General features: G+C 42.9%; 1 protein-coding gene across 5 annotated transcripts in view; it reads left to right on the top strand.

Annotated features, from left to right (window-relative positions):
- MCTP2 (multiple C2 and transmembrane domain containing 2) overlaps nt 1-16,817 on the top strand; it is a 1,028,969-nt gene that overhangs the window by 518,160 nt on the left and 493,992 nt on the right. For all 5 annotated transcript variants that reach the window (XM_069625066.1, XM_069625063.1, XM_069625064.1 and 2 more), the window contains exon 5: nt 7,787-7,929. In XM_069625066.1, the coding sequence (XP_069481167.1) occupies nt 7,787-7,929 (143 nt within the window). The remainder of the gene's footprint in view (nt 1-7,786; nt 7,930-16,817) is intronic.

The following is a 16,817-nucleotide window of genomic DNA, read 5'->3' as shown; positions in this document are numbered from 1 at the left end:
GGGATGAAAAAATGCCTAGGGTGGGACTGCACGTTCGTTGGATAGAGAAGACTGCCATTAAAATAAAAACCCTTGAGGCAGCTCTGTGAGCTGGCATGTTATTGAGGCCATCTGTGACATATGAAAGTAGACACACAAAATCAGCACACTTGGTACTTCAAATTCTGGCTGGTTGCAACATCAAAATGGTTGTTCATTGCCGCCTCTGTCATGGCCATCCATCACCAGATAATTTAACCTCCAAGACTGAGCTACTAGTATACATGGAAACCAAAGTAGCTACCACCGTCCCCCTCAACTACGCAGGCTTCCCTGTCCACATGGACATAGCAGGCCCTCCTTTGATTCATCTATGATCTGCTGCTGGCAGTCAGGATTCTCTTGTTTGCTTGTCATAGCAATGGTATCTAGCCAGAATGCAATGGGTTTGGTGCTCATTCATTTTAATGTATGTCAGTTTTTGTATATGAGCTACAGTGAGGCTTCTCCTCTGGTCAGAGACAACAGCACCAGCAGCCCTAAAAAGCGCTCTGACTGTACATTAACGGGTGGGCAGATTGGGATGTCAATAGCTACATGGCAAGTTCTGCTGGACACATGGGAAGCTTGGAGTACCAATATTGCAGTGGGTGATTTCCTTGCTAACCTGGCATGTGCAGCCCAATTGCGCATTTACCACCTGTGTAGCTTTAATACTGCTACCCTATGTGTTGCTTTCATAGTCCTTGATATATTGAAGAGTGCAGACTCCCTAACTGAAGCCAACGAGGGCATATGTGTGAGAAATGCAGACCCTACATGGGATTGTCATGCACCGGACACATCGCTGTGGAGCGGGTACTACCAGATGAAGGTAGACTTCCTACTGGCTGTTGGGAACGCTTGGTTGTCTTTACTGATCATTCAAGCCCCTTTTCTGCAAGCAAGTGACATTGCAAATGTCCCTCGATGGCAGTCTTGCACAATTCGTGTTGTCTTCTGTATTGTCACCCTACTGCCCACAATCTGGATTGTAGCCACTTTAACCTTACAACAGGAGTCCACAAATGAAGGCAAAAGGTATTCAATTATTTATTTTTAGCATTTTTTTGGTGGATCATTCTGAAAGATTGCCATTCGTTCTCTCGCCAGCTGTGCAATGTCTGTCTGACTCGCCACTGTTCTCATGTTTCATTGCCCCTCTGGACAAGTTCAATTTCAGCAAGTACGCCAATGGAAGTACCTCAATCCATGACACACAGCTTTGGCTTGCGTGATATGTGGCTTCCTGGACAGATAAGGGTAATGAACTAGCAATAAGTTGGTGTGAAAAAGACTTAATCTAATAATTGACTGTGACTCTAGCTGTAGTCATTCACTGCATGGATTTGCTTACACAGCCATCAACAGATATGCAATGTTGAATTACAGGGTGATGGAATGGACATTTTTAGCGGGTGCCGTGGAAGTCTGTGCTACACCTGCAACACACTCAAAGAAAGAATTTCTGGTGCTCTATGACCAGCTGAGAAAAGAGCAGATCTTGTGTGCCCAAGCAAGCATATCACAGTCAAGAGAGAAACTGCTGATCAAACATGTCACCACAAGGTGAAGAACATGGACAAAGCATGGCACGTGCATTTTGTACCGGAGCCACAGTGCAGCAGTGATATTTGAGCCAACTGTCTGCTGTCACAAAACTCAATGCAGATTGTTGAGGAGTTAGCCACTCTGCAACCACCCGATCCACGTTCTATCAAATGTCTCCCTCTTGTGTGAGTCATACCATCAAAGCCTTTACATAGACAAAGGGGCTTGTTGATGAGCAGCTTGCAGTTGCTTGGATGAGTTTCCTCTCTCGCCACTACAAGGGAAATTGACCCACTGCACTGCCACAACCATGTAATCAATGCTTTGCTTGCTTGTCCACATAGCCATAGTGAAGTGGGCTTCCCCACTTTCTGCCCTGTCCAAGGCTTTTCTCACCACAGGAACTGCTGCATCATACAATACATATACAGCCTTGCATTAATATACATCCGGCTGGGAATTTTTCTGCAGTCATCAGCACTTGCCATCAAAGGTGTACTGCAGAGGTTATACTACCATCGTTACAGCCAATTTAGCACTAAGCATTTTTACTCATGGATAGTTATCACTGATAGTTCTTACTTCACTCAAATGACTAGTGTTGGCTGGGATTTTGCATAGACCTTGTTCCCCGACTGCTACTTTGTGTTGGGTGATGCTGATAAACCCTGATGACACAATACTCTACTGTGGGAGTGACACACCTCCCAGTTCTTGGTTAAACTTGCGGAGCAATGCCAGAATGCTGCTGAGTGTTTGCTGGCTCCTGGGGGGTACCCTTTGTAATAATGTTGGTCCCCTCCTTGTGCATGATGCAGTTGCGTAGGACTCCACAATGAAGACATGTCTAGATTTCTCTCTGAACACATAGAAAACGCCTTGTCTGAAAGAGCTTGCATGGCAAGGTACTGTGCTTGACCCTGTACAAAGAAAATCCACATTCTAGATATGTGCTGAGGGCTCACAGGAGGTGTAATTGGCTGTTGAGCAGAGACACAAGAGGAGGCACTCCACAGATGCTCTTGTGCAAGAGGTAGCACTTGTTGCTGTGATGGTCTGGTAGGTGCCGTCGATGATGGGCACACAGCACTGACACCACCTGATCTCTGAGGTGTTGCAAAGGGAGTGTACACAGGATGAGTGCTTTGTGTAAGTATTCAACCTTCCCTGTGTTCCCACTAATGAGGCGGGACTCTGGATCATTGTTGCAGATACACAAACCTCTGCATTCTCTTATTCTGAGAGCGGGTGTAGTCAACGTCTTGGTCATCATCACCACCATTGAATTCCACGGCCAAAGGAAAGGAAAGGAGTGGGAGATGCAGTAAGTGTTCAAGCTCCGAATCATCCTGCTTCTCTAACACAGGCATTGGGCATGGCTCCTCTGCCTATAACCTACTGCAGAGAGCCTCCACCCAAAGCCCCTTCAAGCACATCTTCTCCTCCTACTGCAGTCCTTCAGCTGCCACCTTATCCAAACCCCGCAGAACATGTATGTATACACTGGAGTGTTGCAGCAAAGGAGCATGGGATACATCCCCACCTGTGCCGGACCCTGATCTTCGCTAACCTGGAGTTTGGGCTGGCTGTGCTGAAGTGGCAAAGTCAGAGATGATAATGAAAGGACTAGTTGCTCTACTCCACAATTGTAGCTTGAAGGCTTGCAGTACTTTTTGTAGCAGTGTGAATGTGCAACTTGTGGTTGTTGAATGATGCACTGTTCTACTACAGAGGATTCATGTATCCCCAGCAATTGAAGCTTCTACTGTTTTGGCAGTGAACCATGCATCGTCCTCCTCCCTCCCACGTTTAGCATCTTAATTAGTCATTCTTTTTTTTACCTCAAACACCAGATACTGAGAGACTCTTTTTAAAAAGGATGTAGGTGCTGTATGCTAAGGATCTGTGCTGGTATCAATTCCTCTAAAAAGTAATCCTGAATCCCAAAATGTTCTCTTCCCCTTAAAACAATTCAACTGCTTGTATTGTGTGTGAGTGCCCCTGTTCAAACAAGGTGACTAAAACACAAAATCTGCCTGAGGCCCATTGAACATAGTGTACTCCAGTAGGTGGTGTGTCGATTCACACAAACCTAGTTAGCCTGCCTTTTCATTTCCCACAACCACAAAATAAATCTGTTGCCCATAAAATACATTCTCTTTCCCCCCAAATAATTCAACTGGTTGTTTTGTGTCAGTGCGCCCCTTCCAGCAAGCTAGCCTACTGCAAAATCTTCCTCTGACTTATTGCTCGGTGTGCTCAAGAATGTGATTTGTTGCATCACACGGTTGATTACCCTCCCACAAATGCAGACTACCTGTGAACACTACCCCAACAATTTTAAATGGACCTCCATTAGTTTCTGTTCCACCATATTGTGTGGCCAATATCTTCTTATGTGTGTTCAATCAATGCATATCCAATCATTTGCCACTAATTCCCACTACTGTGATCTCTATCTCCAACCATTTTGACATCATGCTTAATTGGGTTTCTGCCCTCCCCCGCCCCAAATTGTGTTTAAAAAACTCTGTTAAATGCAGATTACTTTTAAGTGTGTTTTATACAAATGCATATATTTGTATTCTTTTCAGTATTGCCCAACATATCCATACCCAGGTTCTTACTGTGGTAAGCCAGACACAGATGGACAAGAGGACATGGTTCAACAATTGAGTTTTTTAAAGATAATAAAGAAAACCTATTCTAATCTTATGTGTATAAAGGGGTACATTTAGAAAATAACAGGTACTTTCACAAATAAACACTGTCCTCTCTCCAAATCTATGCTAACCTACTTTATGCTTCCACTATAAAAAAAAAATACATAAGATTGAAGCTTGAGCTTAGGATAGGGTTGCTTACCCATTTGGCTAATTTAGTGTGAGCTGGTTTTCTGACCCCCCCTCCAAATAGTTCTTCTGGATTCTTTCATTTCTTTAAGTATGCAAGTTCCAAACATTGTGCCTCTGTTATCCTTTTTGGTTGCAACAAGGTCCTCCTCAGATAGTTCAAACAGTCTTTGTTTGTATCCCGTCTCCTGGGAAATCTCTTCCAGACCTGTATAGGTCAGTATTCACAACAGCAACAAAGTTCAGTATGGACTACGGGCCGGTTTAGCCTTGTTTGGCAGCTTGCTTCTCTTACCAGCTTCTGTGGTAGTCTGGTATTCAACCCGGCATAGGCTAATTGCTTTCTCAGCCTTTCTTCTCTTGGCTTCTTATCCCCTTTGTGGGATATTTGCTCTTGCGGGCCTATGTGGGCATATGGCTTGCTCTGCCCATTCACTCTCTTGTGGGGTATACTGGTTCTAGCCCGTTGCAGACTTTATTCTAGCCTCACTGCCTTCCATTCGCTACTGGTACAAGTTTGCATTCTCTCTTCCAGCGGCAGAGTCCAGCAGGGGACCTCTGTGTCTCTAACCAGAGTGGTTTCACATCTCAGACCTGGTTTTGGTCGGCGCAGTCTTCTTTCTCTAAGCGGTTTCTTCCTTTTCAGAAAGGGTGAGATTTGGACCATCACTTTGGTGGAACATTACCACATTGGACCTGCTTTGGCTTTGCTTCCTCCCACTTCGGCTCTGGGCTCTCTGGGAGTCCCATATTACACCAAGCAGCAGTATTCTGCCGGCTTTCCAAACTCGCTTCCCACCACGTTCTGCGTCTTCCTGTGAGGGAAGGACCCCCATCTCTGCGCGGTCTTGCAGAGTGGCATTTCTCGCTCTCTGGCTGCATCCTGTATCCTGGGCTGCTGGTGTTCAGGTGTATTTGGGTTCCTCCTTGGAAGGAATGGGAATATGCTATTGGTCATGGTCTTCACAAGATGGTGGTAACAAATACAGGTTAGAAACTAAGCCATCCACTTTAAGGAGTCATGTATATGATGTCCCTGTTAACCTCCCATGAAACTAACAAGCGTTGACGATTTGGAAGTAAAGGGAGGTGGGTGCAATCCTTACTTGGGCATTCCTTGTCCCCAGAGGGGTTGGGATCACCCCCAGTAGGATCCCGCTTTCCCTGTCCTCTTTGGAGGGTATTGCAGATTAGGTGCACCTCCCTATTCCCAAAGGGGAGCTGTCTTCCTTTTGGAGAGAAGGGACACATTCCCTGTATTTGTCACACTGCCTGTAAAATTAAATGCACAAATTGCAATGGTGTTTTGTTTCGAAGTCCAAAAAGCCCTACCTGAAAATGAAAGTAAAATGCAGCATTTCTCAAACTGAAACCAACACCAAAGCCTTCCTTTTCCTTCTTTGTGTCTCCCCAAAAATATATTAAATGCACAATCCCTCAGAAAGAAGGGTACATGCTCCAACTTTCCAATAGCAATAAACACCAGCCCATACCATCTTCCTCTCTCTCCGATAGATTGCAGGCAACTGCTAAAGAGCTCCAGCAGTTTCCCTGAATTGTTGAACAAGTTTGGTGGATCCCGAATATGGTCAAAATTAGGATGATTTGGGATTTGGAACAATCATTCAGTCCAGGTTTACTCGTAATTGGCATGGTGATAAAACAATGTTCCATGTGGAAGCAGATGTTGTACTTCCTGGTGCAATATTTGGATCCCTTTAGTGAAAAAATAAGGACGACATTTAAATGGATAACATTCAGTCTATTTTCATCTCAGTTTCTAATTGCTTTTGTGTCTTGCACTTTTTTTGCTATCGTGTTTCTCCTTAGTTTGTGGTCCTTTGTAAACTATCTGCACATTTTAAGAGTATTCTTTAGTTATCGAACTGTCATCCCTTGATGGAAAGCAGCCTTCCTATTTGAAATGTCCAGCTGCAATGACATTGGTAGCAAAATGTATCAGAGGGTGGACGCATAATCTTAAAATGTCTTAAAGAGTACTATACAATATGGAAAATGAGTTTTAACGCCTTGGATGATCTCACATGCCACCAAATTTGGAACACATGTCTGTTGTCTTGGGAGGATAGCTCAGGGGCAACATGCTCGTCTTGGAAGCAAGACAACACAGAGCAACACATGTTTGATCCCCAGGTCCGCGCTTAGAAACCTCTGGGTATTAAGCACGTTATAAATAACCTATCATAACATATATGATGATATAGCTGCAGCATAAGCAAAGTCTCTACAGAATTACATTTTCATGAATTTAGAACTTCACATCACCCATCAAGAAGAATACTGCATTGGTGTTGTCCAAGGGAACTAGAACATCTGCCTAGCTTCTGCAGCCTGGTGTCATGTTTAAAGCCTACCTCTTCCTCCCTGAGGTGTTTGTGGTTTATTTTTAATGAGGACATCTCCTCACATCCATTCAACTGAGGACAATGTTTCCTATGATTTGACTCTGGGGAAATGACATCATTCTAGCTCATCACATTAAGGGTGAAGGAGCAGGCGTGATAATCTGGCCTTGTAAAACATCAACTTTCACCCAAACACATACAATGAAATTAAATTGAATGCACTGTGCAGTGTGCCATGGATGTAGTTTGAAGCAGCCAACCTGCCTGCCACATCATTAAAGAAGTACTAGTTTGTAAACCGTGAGCTGTCTTCGACAAACTAACCAGCTATTTCAAACATATTTTTGAACCACCTCAAGCCAAAAAAGAAACTCTCATTCTTGGTTGCGACAGTCTATGACGTTTCAAAAATGAATAAATGATGCATTTTTCTCCAAGATAATGCATCTCTGTAAAGAGTGGAGATGAGTGGCATCTCCAAGATAATGCAGCTCCGTAAAGAGTGGCATCTCCAAGATAATCCATCTCTGTAAAGAGTGGCATCTCCAAGATAATGCAGCTCTGTAAAGAGTGGCATCTCCAAGATAATGCAGCTATGTAAAGAGTGGCATCTCCAAGATAATGCAGCTCTGTAAAGAGTGGCATCTCCAAGATAATCCAGCTCTGTAAAGAGTGGTATCTCCAAGATAATCCAGCTCTGTAAAGAGTGGCATCTCCAAGATAATGCAGCTCTGTAAAGCGTTGCATTGAACTCTTGATTTAATTTGTTTTTTTCTTGTATGCTGTATTTGCCATATTTCCCTATAACATTTAGTATTATACATTTTTAATCTTGATTTGATTCTTGGTTTGTCTTTCAGAATAGCAGCGCTAGTCATATTGTGTTCTGGTTGAGGAGTTCCTGTGATAACTTGCTGCCTAAATGCAAATCATGTCTTCCCCTGGGACTGACACTGTCAATATCAAAAATTCGAGTCTATATTTCTTTTTTTTTTTCAGGTACAAGTGACCCATATGTGAAGTTTAAACTGAACAAAAAAACTTTATACAAAAGCAAGGTCGTTTACAAGAACTTGAATCCTGTCTGGGATGAGAGCTTTGCACTGCCGATACAGAACCTCAATCAAAAACTGCATGTCAAGGTAAGACGATGGCCATTTTGAAATGTATTGATATCTGTTTAAGCTAAATTGAACATGGTGGGATATTGTTGGTCCCTCTTCTTGACCAAGAGGCCCCTTAAGTGTTATTCTGAAATGGCTCTTTTAATTTGCTTATTAATATGCATGCGAGTAAAATAAGAGCATGATAAGTGTTATCTATACATTTTGTGATGGTATCACTACATATTATCCCCACCAAAAATATCATTGTATATATGGTCTGGAACAGCCATAGGCGATATTTTTGGGGGGGATAATTTTTGGGGGTTTTGGGAGCGGGGGACATGAGGGGGTTGCGGGAGTGTCCTCAGCAGGTTCCATGCCTTAATATTGCCGCAAAAATATGGCGATATTTTTGTATGGCGATATTGTTGCCGGGATATTAACACATGGAACCCTTCTGATTGGTTAACCTTTGTTAAAACAATGAACCACAGGTGTTTTTTCTTGCAAAACTGGATAGCCTATGGACCATTGTTAACCTCTTCCAAGCCACTTTTAGGGTTCTAATGAGGCAGCATGATTGTTTTGGTGTGTTGTTTTCTCTTTTGTAGCATGACTCGCTCTAGAGAGTGGTGCATTCCCTATGTTGTGTGACAATTTGAGACAATTGCAATGCAGACTACCTTTGCAATTATTTAACTCAATAGGCCAGCGTTAACTTGTTGGTGGCAACGAAAGGCTACTTAATCATCTCAATTATTGAAAACTATTCTTTCTTTTTAGAATGTGCAAAATGCTTTAAACCGATACCAAAGGACCTACAGACATGTGTACATCTTCATTTGATCTACTGCAATGACTAGAGTCAACTCCATTATCCATCAAATGGATGCAAATTATGAGCGCGGGGACGGTGCTGTATATAGCGTGTTTTCCCTAGCCCAAGCTTTCAGCAAGTTGGTAATGACAAGATCTTAAAGCATGGCCACATTTATTTTAAAGTTGCTACAAGAAATAACTTTCTGAAGGATCTATAAGGACTTGTTAAAATCACCATTGATACGTGCCCACTATTTGGAGCCTGTAAAGGATGGTGCAGGATTGTGACACATCACATCTAACTGGAGGACCCTGTGCCATGCCACTTTCAATTTATCTGTCACTTCTGGGTCTAGATGCATGGTGCAGAGTATGGCCCCGTTACTGCTTACCCAGAAAGGAGACTGCCACAAAGGTGCTGCCACCGAGATATATAAATTGGCCACCCTTGGAGGCCTTGGCAGCACTGGCTTTGTATAACCACATTCAGATCCCTAATCATATTCATGTGTCTCTGGAAGGAGGTGGTGTTGTGGGTTTGGTTTAGCACAATCTGTCATCAGCCTTCAACACTTCTGATAACCAGATCATCATTGGTCATCTATCCAAGGCTGACCTCTAGAAAACAATATCTTTGCCCCTTTCTATCTGGCACTCCCGACCTTCACCTGTGGAGCCCCTCAGGGCTCCTCTATTTCCCGGATACCTTTTCATTTATATGTGCACTCATGGCAGTATTGATGAAGTGTGTTGGGGTCTCCTTTTTATTTTTATACAAATGCTGATGACACAAAGCTGCTGAAAACGCCCCGAAAGAGACCGTAAAAACACTGCCACCCTCTTTAAATCGTGCTTGATTGATTGAATAATCACCTTGTTTACCTAGAATCAAAGAAAACCGAACTTGTTGTCTTTGGGGACCCTACGTTTCTTTGGAACTGTCAGATTTGCCCTTCAACTTGGGGGTCCTGTCAATCCCTGGTGTTGACAATGAGAGCCCTCCGATTTAAAAGTGGTTAAGGGAGGATACCGCCTTGTCTTGGAAGCAAGGCAACGCAGAGCAACACAGGCTTGAATCACGGAGCCTCACTTAGAGGCTGGCCTCTGGTGTTATTGGTTTAGTTCTAGGAAGTCACTTGTGTTAGCTAAATGTCCATGTGTAATAAAGAAGTGTCAGTCAAGTTCTGCTGTGAACCTGCATAGCATACTCTACAAAGCCAAATGATGTCAATGTTCTTGTGTGGGACTACATACATGTATCATTGACCATGTCCTCATTGTTGACATGAACATAGAGAGCTGGGTGCAACAATGCCATCGGTGGACGTTGTGCTCTACATAGCCCACCATTGAAAACAAGTGTTTTGTTATGTATCTATCAATTGGCTCATCTCAAACTGGCGTGACTTTTGTTTCATGTATTTCTTCAGATGGGGGCTTCTATGTCACCCAGCTTTCTTTTAGCCAGAAATATATGGCATAAGGCACCATGAGCCAGAATAAAATAATTAATTTTTCATTCAGGTGCATTTTACCTCATGTTTTCTAAAATGTGGTCTATTTTTTGCATCAATGTCACAATTATAGCTAGTGTCCATCGAGTTGGCCCTTATGGTCAAGCTCCCCCTTTAGCACTGACATAGTATGGACAGACAAACACACTCCTATGGTGTTAACGACCCGTTCCAAGGGCTGAAATGGGTGGTAGCAGCCTGGTAGGCCGAATTAAAGGCCCAAGCAAAGGAAGTGCACTTGAAGGCACTGGGATGTTACCACACGTGCCAGCTTTTGGAACGGGTTGTTAACGCCATTAGCACCCGTCCCAAGGGCTGGGACGGGGCTAGTACAAAGTATTTTCTTTCCGTGAACGAGTCGCCTCGCGGCATTCCGTTCACAAAAAGAAAATACTGTTCAAAGATGGCTGTCATGGAATGGGAAGGTGGGGCTCTGTACAGAGCCCCTCTTCCCTTTCCATGGGGGTTAGCCGGACCAGAGCCGAAGGAGGGGCAGCACAGCGGCCAGTGCTGCTGCCGCAATTAGGTAAGTGGGGAGGAAGTAAACAAAAGGGGGAATGGAGGGTGGAGGGGAAGATAGCGGGCGAACCGGCCATCAGGCAGCCTGAAATACGGACTGAGATCGCCAGTTTCAGCCCATGTTCCTTGCCTCTTGATTGGCCAGCTCCCCCGGCTAAGGGTGCTAATGATTGTACAAATGGTGGACACCTTAGGATCTCCAACATTCCCTATCCGACATGTATGCAGAAGCATTTTTGATTACCACATCCTGGGTTTCCGTCTTTTTGAAGCCGTAAAATGATCTTTTTGCTTCTTCATGCACCCTCTGAAACTTTACTGCTGGAGCCTGACCTTAACATCTCCCTTTTCGCTACTTTCAGAGAATGTCTGTTTGTCTTTTTGGTACAACCTAAGCACAACCACAGCTTGTGCTGAGACTGCCGAAACCTTGATACCTCTGCTTTCTTATGTCCACTGTAATTTACTATTGGTTTTGTTCCACTGGGAAAAAAAAAAGTTTGCCAAGTCTAAAATACACTAAACCCTGTGTTAAGCAAATACTGCACCTTTGATCTGTCCTAGTGAGTTCTCTGGAACTCACCGCCCTATACCTGTTTAACATACTACTGTTTTGTGTTCCATAGATTAGAGACAGTCTAGTGTATTCATGTCCACTCCAGAGCAGATTGAAATCCATCCCAAGTTGTCTATAAAGCAGTAACAGTAGAGTGATGTGCTTGATTCGAAAGCAGTGTTTTTTTGCGAAAGTATCTGCTTCTTGGCAAACTGCCCCCTTAAAAGCTACCTTGTATGGAAATTTACTACCACAACAGTTTATAGCGAGTCCCCTAACTTTTAGAAACACTTAATTTGTTTGGGAAACCAAAGCAGACCCATCTCTTCGTTTTCCAAGAGGAAGCAAAGGCAGGTGTAACTTTAAGCACTGTTGACATTTAACAGTATGGGACAGTTTAAGAAAGTACTTGCCACTCACTTGCAAAAGGAAGGCACCCACTCAAATGCATGATGTTACTAATCGGATCGCAGTTTCCAATTATTCGTTATTGAAAATCCAACAGTGGAAAATAATTGTGCATTCATTTTTAAAGTTAACCAACAATTAATGGCACAATTGCATTTAACAGTTCAGTGTTGCATCACTGGGTTTATAATGTCATTTGGCCAGTGTGGCATTAGCGGCTCTTCACCTTCCTGCAATGTGGTTCTTTTCTGGCCCCTCTTTCTGCAGATTGATCTTCAGTGTGCCTGCAGCCTTTCCACCTTGCCACACCGTATGTTCTTATTGGCCTCAGATTGTGGCATTCTTCAAATATGGTCCCTTTAACTGGCTTCAAGCCCAACAAACAACAAACCATTTTTCTTTTCGTAACTGAGCGTGGAAGGGCTGTCTGGCCACAGTAACCAAAAAAGGAAAAATACTGGGGAAAAAACACTATGGACAGTACACCCGGACTCTACTAACCGCTCATGGACGCACAGACCTGCCCTGTGGAAATGATTGTGCAGAGTCTACATCTCTCAAACCATATATGTGTATTGCCCAACGTGTAGTCATCACATTTTAATACGTTTTTAAAGAATTATACACTTATTATTTATACAGAATTATTATTTTACAAAGAATACTAATTTTTAATACCATTTGATAGAACACCGTCAACGACACAAATGCATGAAAGATCCTTATGAGTCATATTCAATACATGAGAAGAATATGCATTTTACAATAATGACTGATACATACAATTATTGTCATTGTGTGAAAAAGTGCACAATGCTAAAACATTGAATGGACTAGATTTATAACATATACACTTACATTATACCATCTACATGCTCGACATGTTTCAGTATTTAAACATGGATTTCAGAGCTTTCATCAGGAGCCGGCTTCAATGTTTAGATGTTAAGGAGATGCTTTCTATGGGCGTAAAGCAAAAGCTAGCCATGAGCATCTTTAGAGACTTAACCCCACACCTCACATTAATAGATTTCATATGGTTACTCCTGTCTTATTTTGGTCACAATCCTGTTCCATATCTCTTAGGATTTTCCTTCATTTATTTCAGAAGGATCGTCGGGTACATATGTGTTGTTTCCAAAGCTGATATTCTTTTGGAATCCTTCTACGTGGCCACAGTTCCCAGCGAGTACGGGAGAGCACGCTCAGACATTATACTGTACTAAACCAAAAAGGTTTTTGTCTTCGGTCTTCATCAAAGAAAAATGGTCCTGCTTCCATCTTGTTTTTCTGGTTAGAAAATGTAATTGTTTTTGACATAGTTTGCCATTTCTGATAGGTCTGTCTTAAACAGTTGCAAATCGAATATTTCCCGCTGTCTTGGGGCTTGCTTTCTCTCTTGCTTTCAAATGGGAACAAAGATGTCTGTTTTTCTTGCTTGGTTTGGAGTGATTGCTTGCTACATGTGAAAAATCATTTTGTTGCTATTTTTTTGGGGCAGACACTTTACCATTGTGAGAATTTTGCTTAAACTTGCTGCATGCTTTTAGTTACAGGTGTAATATTGAATGGAGACCAATTTGTTTGGTTGGATGGGGGCTGCTTTGGGTGTGCCATGGTGTCTTGGGATAGAGGTATCTTATAGCGGTTACTAGGTCTTTGAGTTGGGGTGCTATCGCACATCTTGCAGGTTGCTTTGTTTTAGAAATATTCTTGATTGTGTTGGAAAAAGTGTTTTTGTAGGTAAATACGTAAACCTATATGATATTCTGAATGTATTGATTGTCAAAAATAGGACCCTTTGTAGGTTTGTATGTGCACAGTGGTTAACGAATTTGACTTAACATATTAAAATGTCTCAGGCGGTGGTTGGCAATTCCTCAGCGACTTTTCCAGACTTGCACCACACTCGTTGTCATAAATACGTTGGTCTAGTACACTTGGAAATACCCAATCTTATTTATTTAGAATTATAAACTGCTCTTGTGATATACATACTGACAGAAGGGTGGCATGTTTGTGGCTATAGACTTTTATTGATAGTAAAACAAATACCCAAATCCCTAAGAGCGGTTTCCCTGCCTCAAACTAACACTAATGATCTGTCAGATGGTCCACCCAAACAAAAACAAAATAGCCAATGTACTGTGTTACAACCTACTTCTATCCCTTACACTATAACTAAAGAAAGACTGCAGTCCAACAGAAGGTTACTTCTCTAGGAGAATGACCCCCTTCTCCTGGTATACAGAAGGTGATTCCAAAATGTAATCTTGCAAAAAGGTACCGGGGAATGACTCCATTCCACTGACTTGTGACAATCTTGCAGACAATTATATTTCCACAGGAGAATGACTCCCTTCTTCTGATATACAGATGTTATTCCAGAAATGTCCTCTTGTAAACAAATAAATGCCAGGGGTGAATGACTCCCTTCTCCTGGCTGGCAGTTCTAGCACTTTGTACAGTCAACCTTCTGGGCCAGGAGAATGACTACTTCTCCCAGTACTATTCTGCACTTTCCAATACAGTTTACTGCAAGGCTTCACAATAAGGCCAGGGGGAATAACTCCCTTCCCCTTGCGTATCTTAAGTGCTCTTGAAAGGATTCATTTTTCTTACCAGGAGATTGACTGAGATTGACTGAGAATTTCGTGTGTTTGCAAGTTCTTTCTCAACTTGGGTTTTATCGTGAAACTTTTTTATTACATCACCAAAGATCCAAATCCTACTTATATTGGTTTTCAGGGGCTTCTTTGATGGTCAGTGGGTTTATTGTTGCCACTGGTATGAGGAGGAGTTGCTCCAGTGCTTGGTTCTCTGCTCTAAGGTGCAGAGACCTTTCTCTGGTGGTGAGTGGTCTTATTTCTGGCACTGGTGCAGGGAAGATTTCCTTGGATGCTTTGCTCTCTTCTCTTAAGACCCTAGTCCCTTCTCTGGTGGTCAGTGGATTCTACACCACTGGTATGAGGAAGATTTCCTCGGATGCACTTATCACACCACTGTGGTCAATGACCCTTAATGGCCCTCTGATAGGTCTTATGCTTCCACCGGGAGGAAGCAGAAACCTCTCTGCTCCCCCGCTTCACTACCTGTCCACCCATGCTTCATGTCACCTTCTGGGACTTGCTTACACGGCACTGGTCTCTCCAGAGACTGGTATTGCCCCCCTTCCCACGTCCTGCAGCTGTATACTCCTTACTGCTTCCATGGTGGCTCCTCATGTTCTGGCTTCTTGCTGTCTCGGCACCGTTCAGGGACTGCACGGTCCACATCCTCCTGGAGGTCATGCCATTACCTTCCCTACTTCCCACTGGGGTCAGTCGTACCGGCACAGAACCTATTACAGACTCCCTCAGCCACTCACCGGCATCCTTTGCAGAACCCTTTCATCGGGTCAAGTTGCTGGTTCTCCTTCTCTTTCCATTATAAGGGGCTGGCACTGCCCCAAGTGTAACGTCAATATCTGTTGTCAATGGTTCCTTGGTATTCCTCATGCCTCCTGCGAGTCATCTCGTCTAAATACTAGCACAATCAGTATTCCTCATGTTTTCTGTGCTCATCTTCATCCTAGTATTTACTGTCTTGGCTGTACTGAAGGCACTACAGAAATATGTAGGTTTACTTTCAATATAGACATTTGAAATGGAGGTGGTACCTAAGGCATGTGGTGGTGTGATGTTATATAAACGGTTGTACCCATGGTGGTCATCGTTATCTGCAGAGGGGGAATCTATCCCCATGAGTTACTTCACATTAACAGCTGAACAAAGAGTGTACCATTACTTGTTTCTTTTAAACCACAGTGATTTAAGGTGGACAGGTAAAAATTGTCGCTAAACCCGTCCACTAGAGTATTCTTTTAAAAGAAAAATGGTTCCTTGATTCTAGAAATCCTCTGGATGAGTCAGCAGCAAGGAGCATGTCACCACCCACTAATTGTACATAGTGCTTCTAAAAATTATTTCTAAATACAAAAAGGAAGAAGAGAACTGAATCAACAGAGGATTTGTGAAAAAGTACAAATCATATATTTTTTCAACACTTCATATAACAGTAAAGGAAAAAAGAAACTTTCACATGGTACATATGGTTAAGTACTTTCAAGGTGATGAACAGAGTTACAAAGAAAATGTTAAAGAGAATGCATATAACAAAATAAAAAGACAGTTCTTCATAGTTAAATCACTAACAAAGTAGTATTCATAGGAAGGGGTTCAGATGCATGTGCAAAGTTCAATGGGTCCATTGCATCGCTGATCCCAAATTGGATACTTTAGTTATCCTTGTTGTAGCAGAGTTATTTAATAAGAAAGCAATAAATGCTGCGGGGTCATTAGAAACGAGATATCTGATCTCTGCCGATGTGGTGAGATGTTGCTTAGACATAAGAATAAAAAAACAGGGATGCAGATGTTCGGGTATCCCCTGTGTTCTTCACGTTTCAGCGGTGATATACAGTGGTAAGTCTGCCTTCATCAGGGCTCCTAATCGGGGACCCTCTAGGGGGTACATGGATATCTAGTGAGTGGGGTTTGTGCTGCGGGTACCAGTAATACTAGGGCACTTGTTGGTAGTGATTGATTCTCATAGCAGCCGGTCAGGATACTTACCTGCCGGTGCTTGATCCCAAGCGCTCGGGTTCAACCTGCGCAGGAGGTTTTCCAGATATCACGACCAATCTTGTGGTTGCCAGGGAGTCTATGGAGCTGGTCAGTCAAGTCCACAGAAGGGAGTTTCTACAAAGTTTTCCGAAAAGAAATGGGGCCATATGAGATGGGTGCCAGGGTCTCACATGGGGTAGTCCAAACAGCATTATAACAAGATACAAAGTATGGGGGTACCCCTTTACATTTGGTTAAAGGGAACAGATAGCGGGGTGGCTGTTACCTGTGTGTTTCAGGACGCCGTGTCAGGAGGCCTGTACAGCAAATGTTAACAATGGCCGGTGTCGGTTGCAGTCCTTCGAGTAGACACCTATATAGGGAGCAAACACAAGGTACCAGAACCTCGTTTTAGTGAAAAATAATAATGCTTTCCCATATTCAAAGCAGTTCATTGGGCTGTCATGTTTGTAGGGAAATAGATTAATTGCAAAATATTTTTGC

This window comes from Ambystoma mexicanum, chromosome 11 (genome assembly GCF_040938575.1).
Source record: "Ambystoma mexicanum isolate Mex_15411 chromosome 11, UKY_AmexF1_1, whole genome shotgun sequence".
Classification (NCBI taxonomy): domain Eukaryota; kingdom Metazoa; phylum Chordata; class Amphibia; order Caudata; family Ambystomatidae; genus Ambystoma; species Ambystoma mexicanum.
The sequence above is the reverse complement of the archived record's forward strand: the minus strand, read 5'-3'. Positions and strand labels throughout refer to the sequence as shown.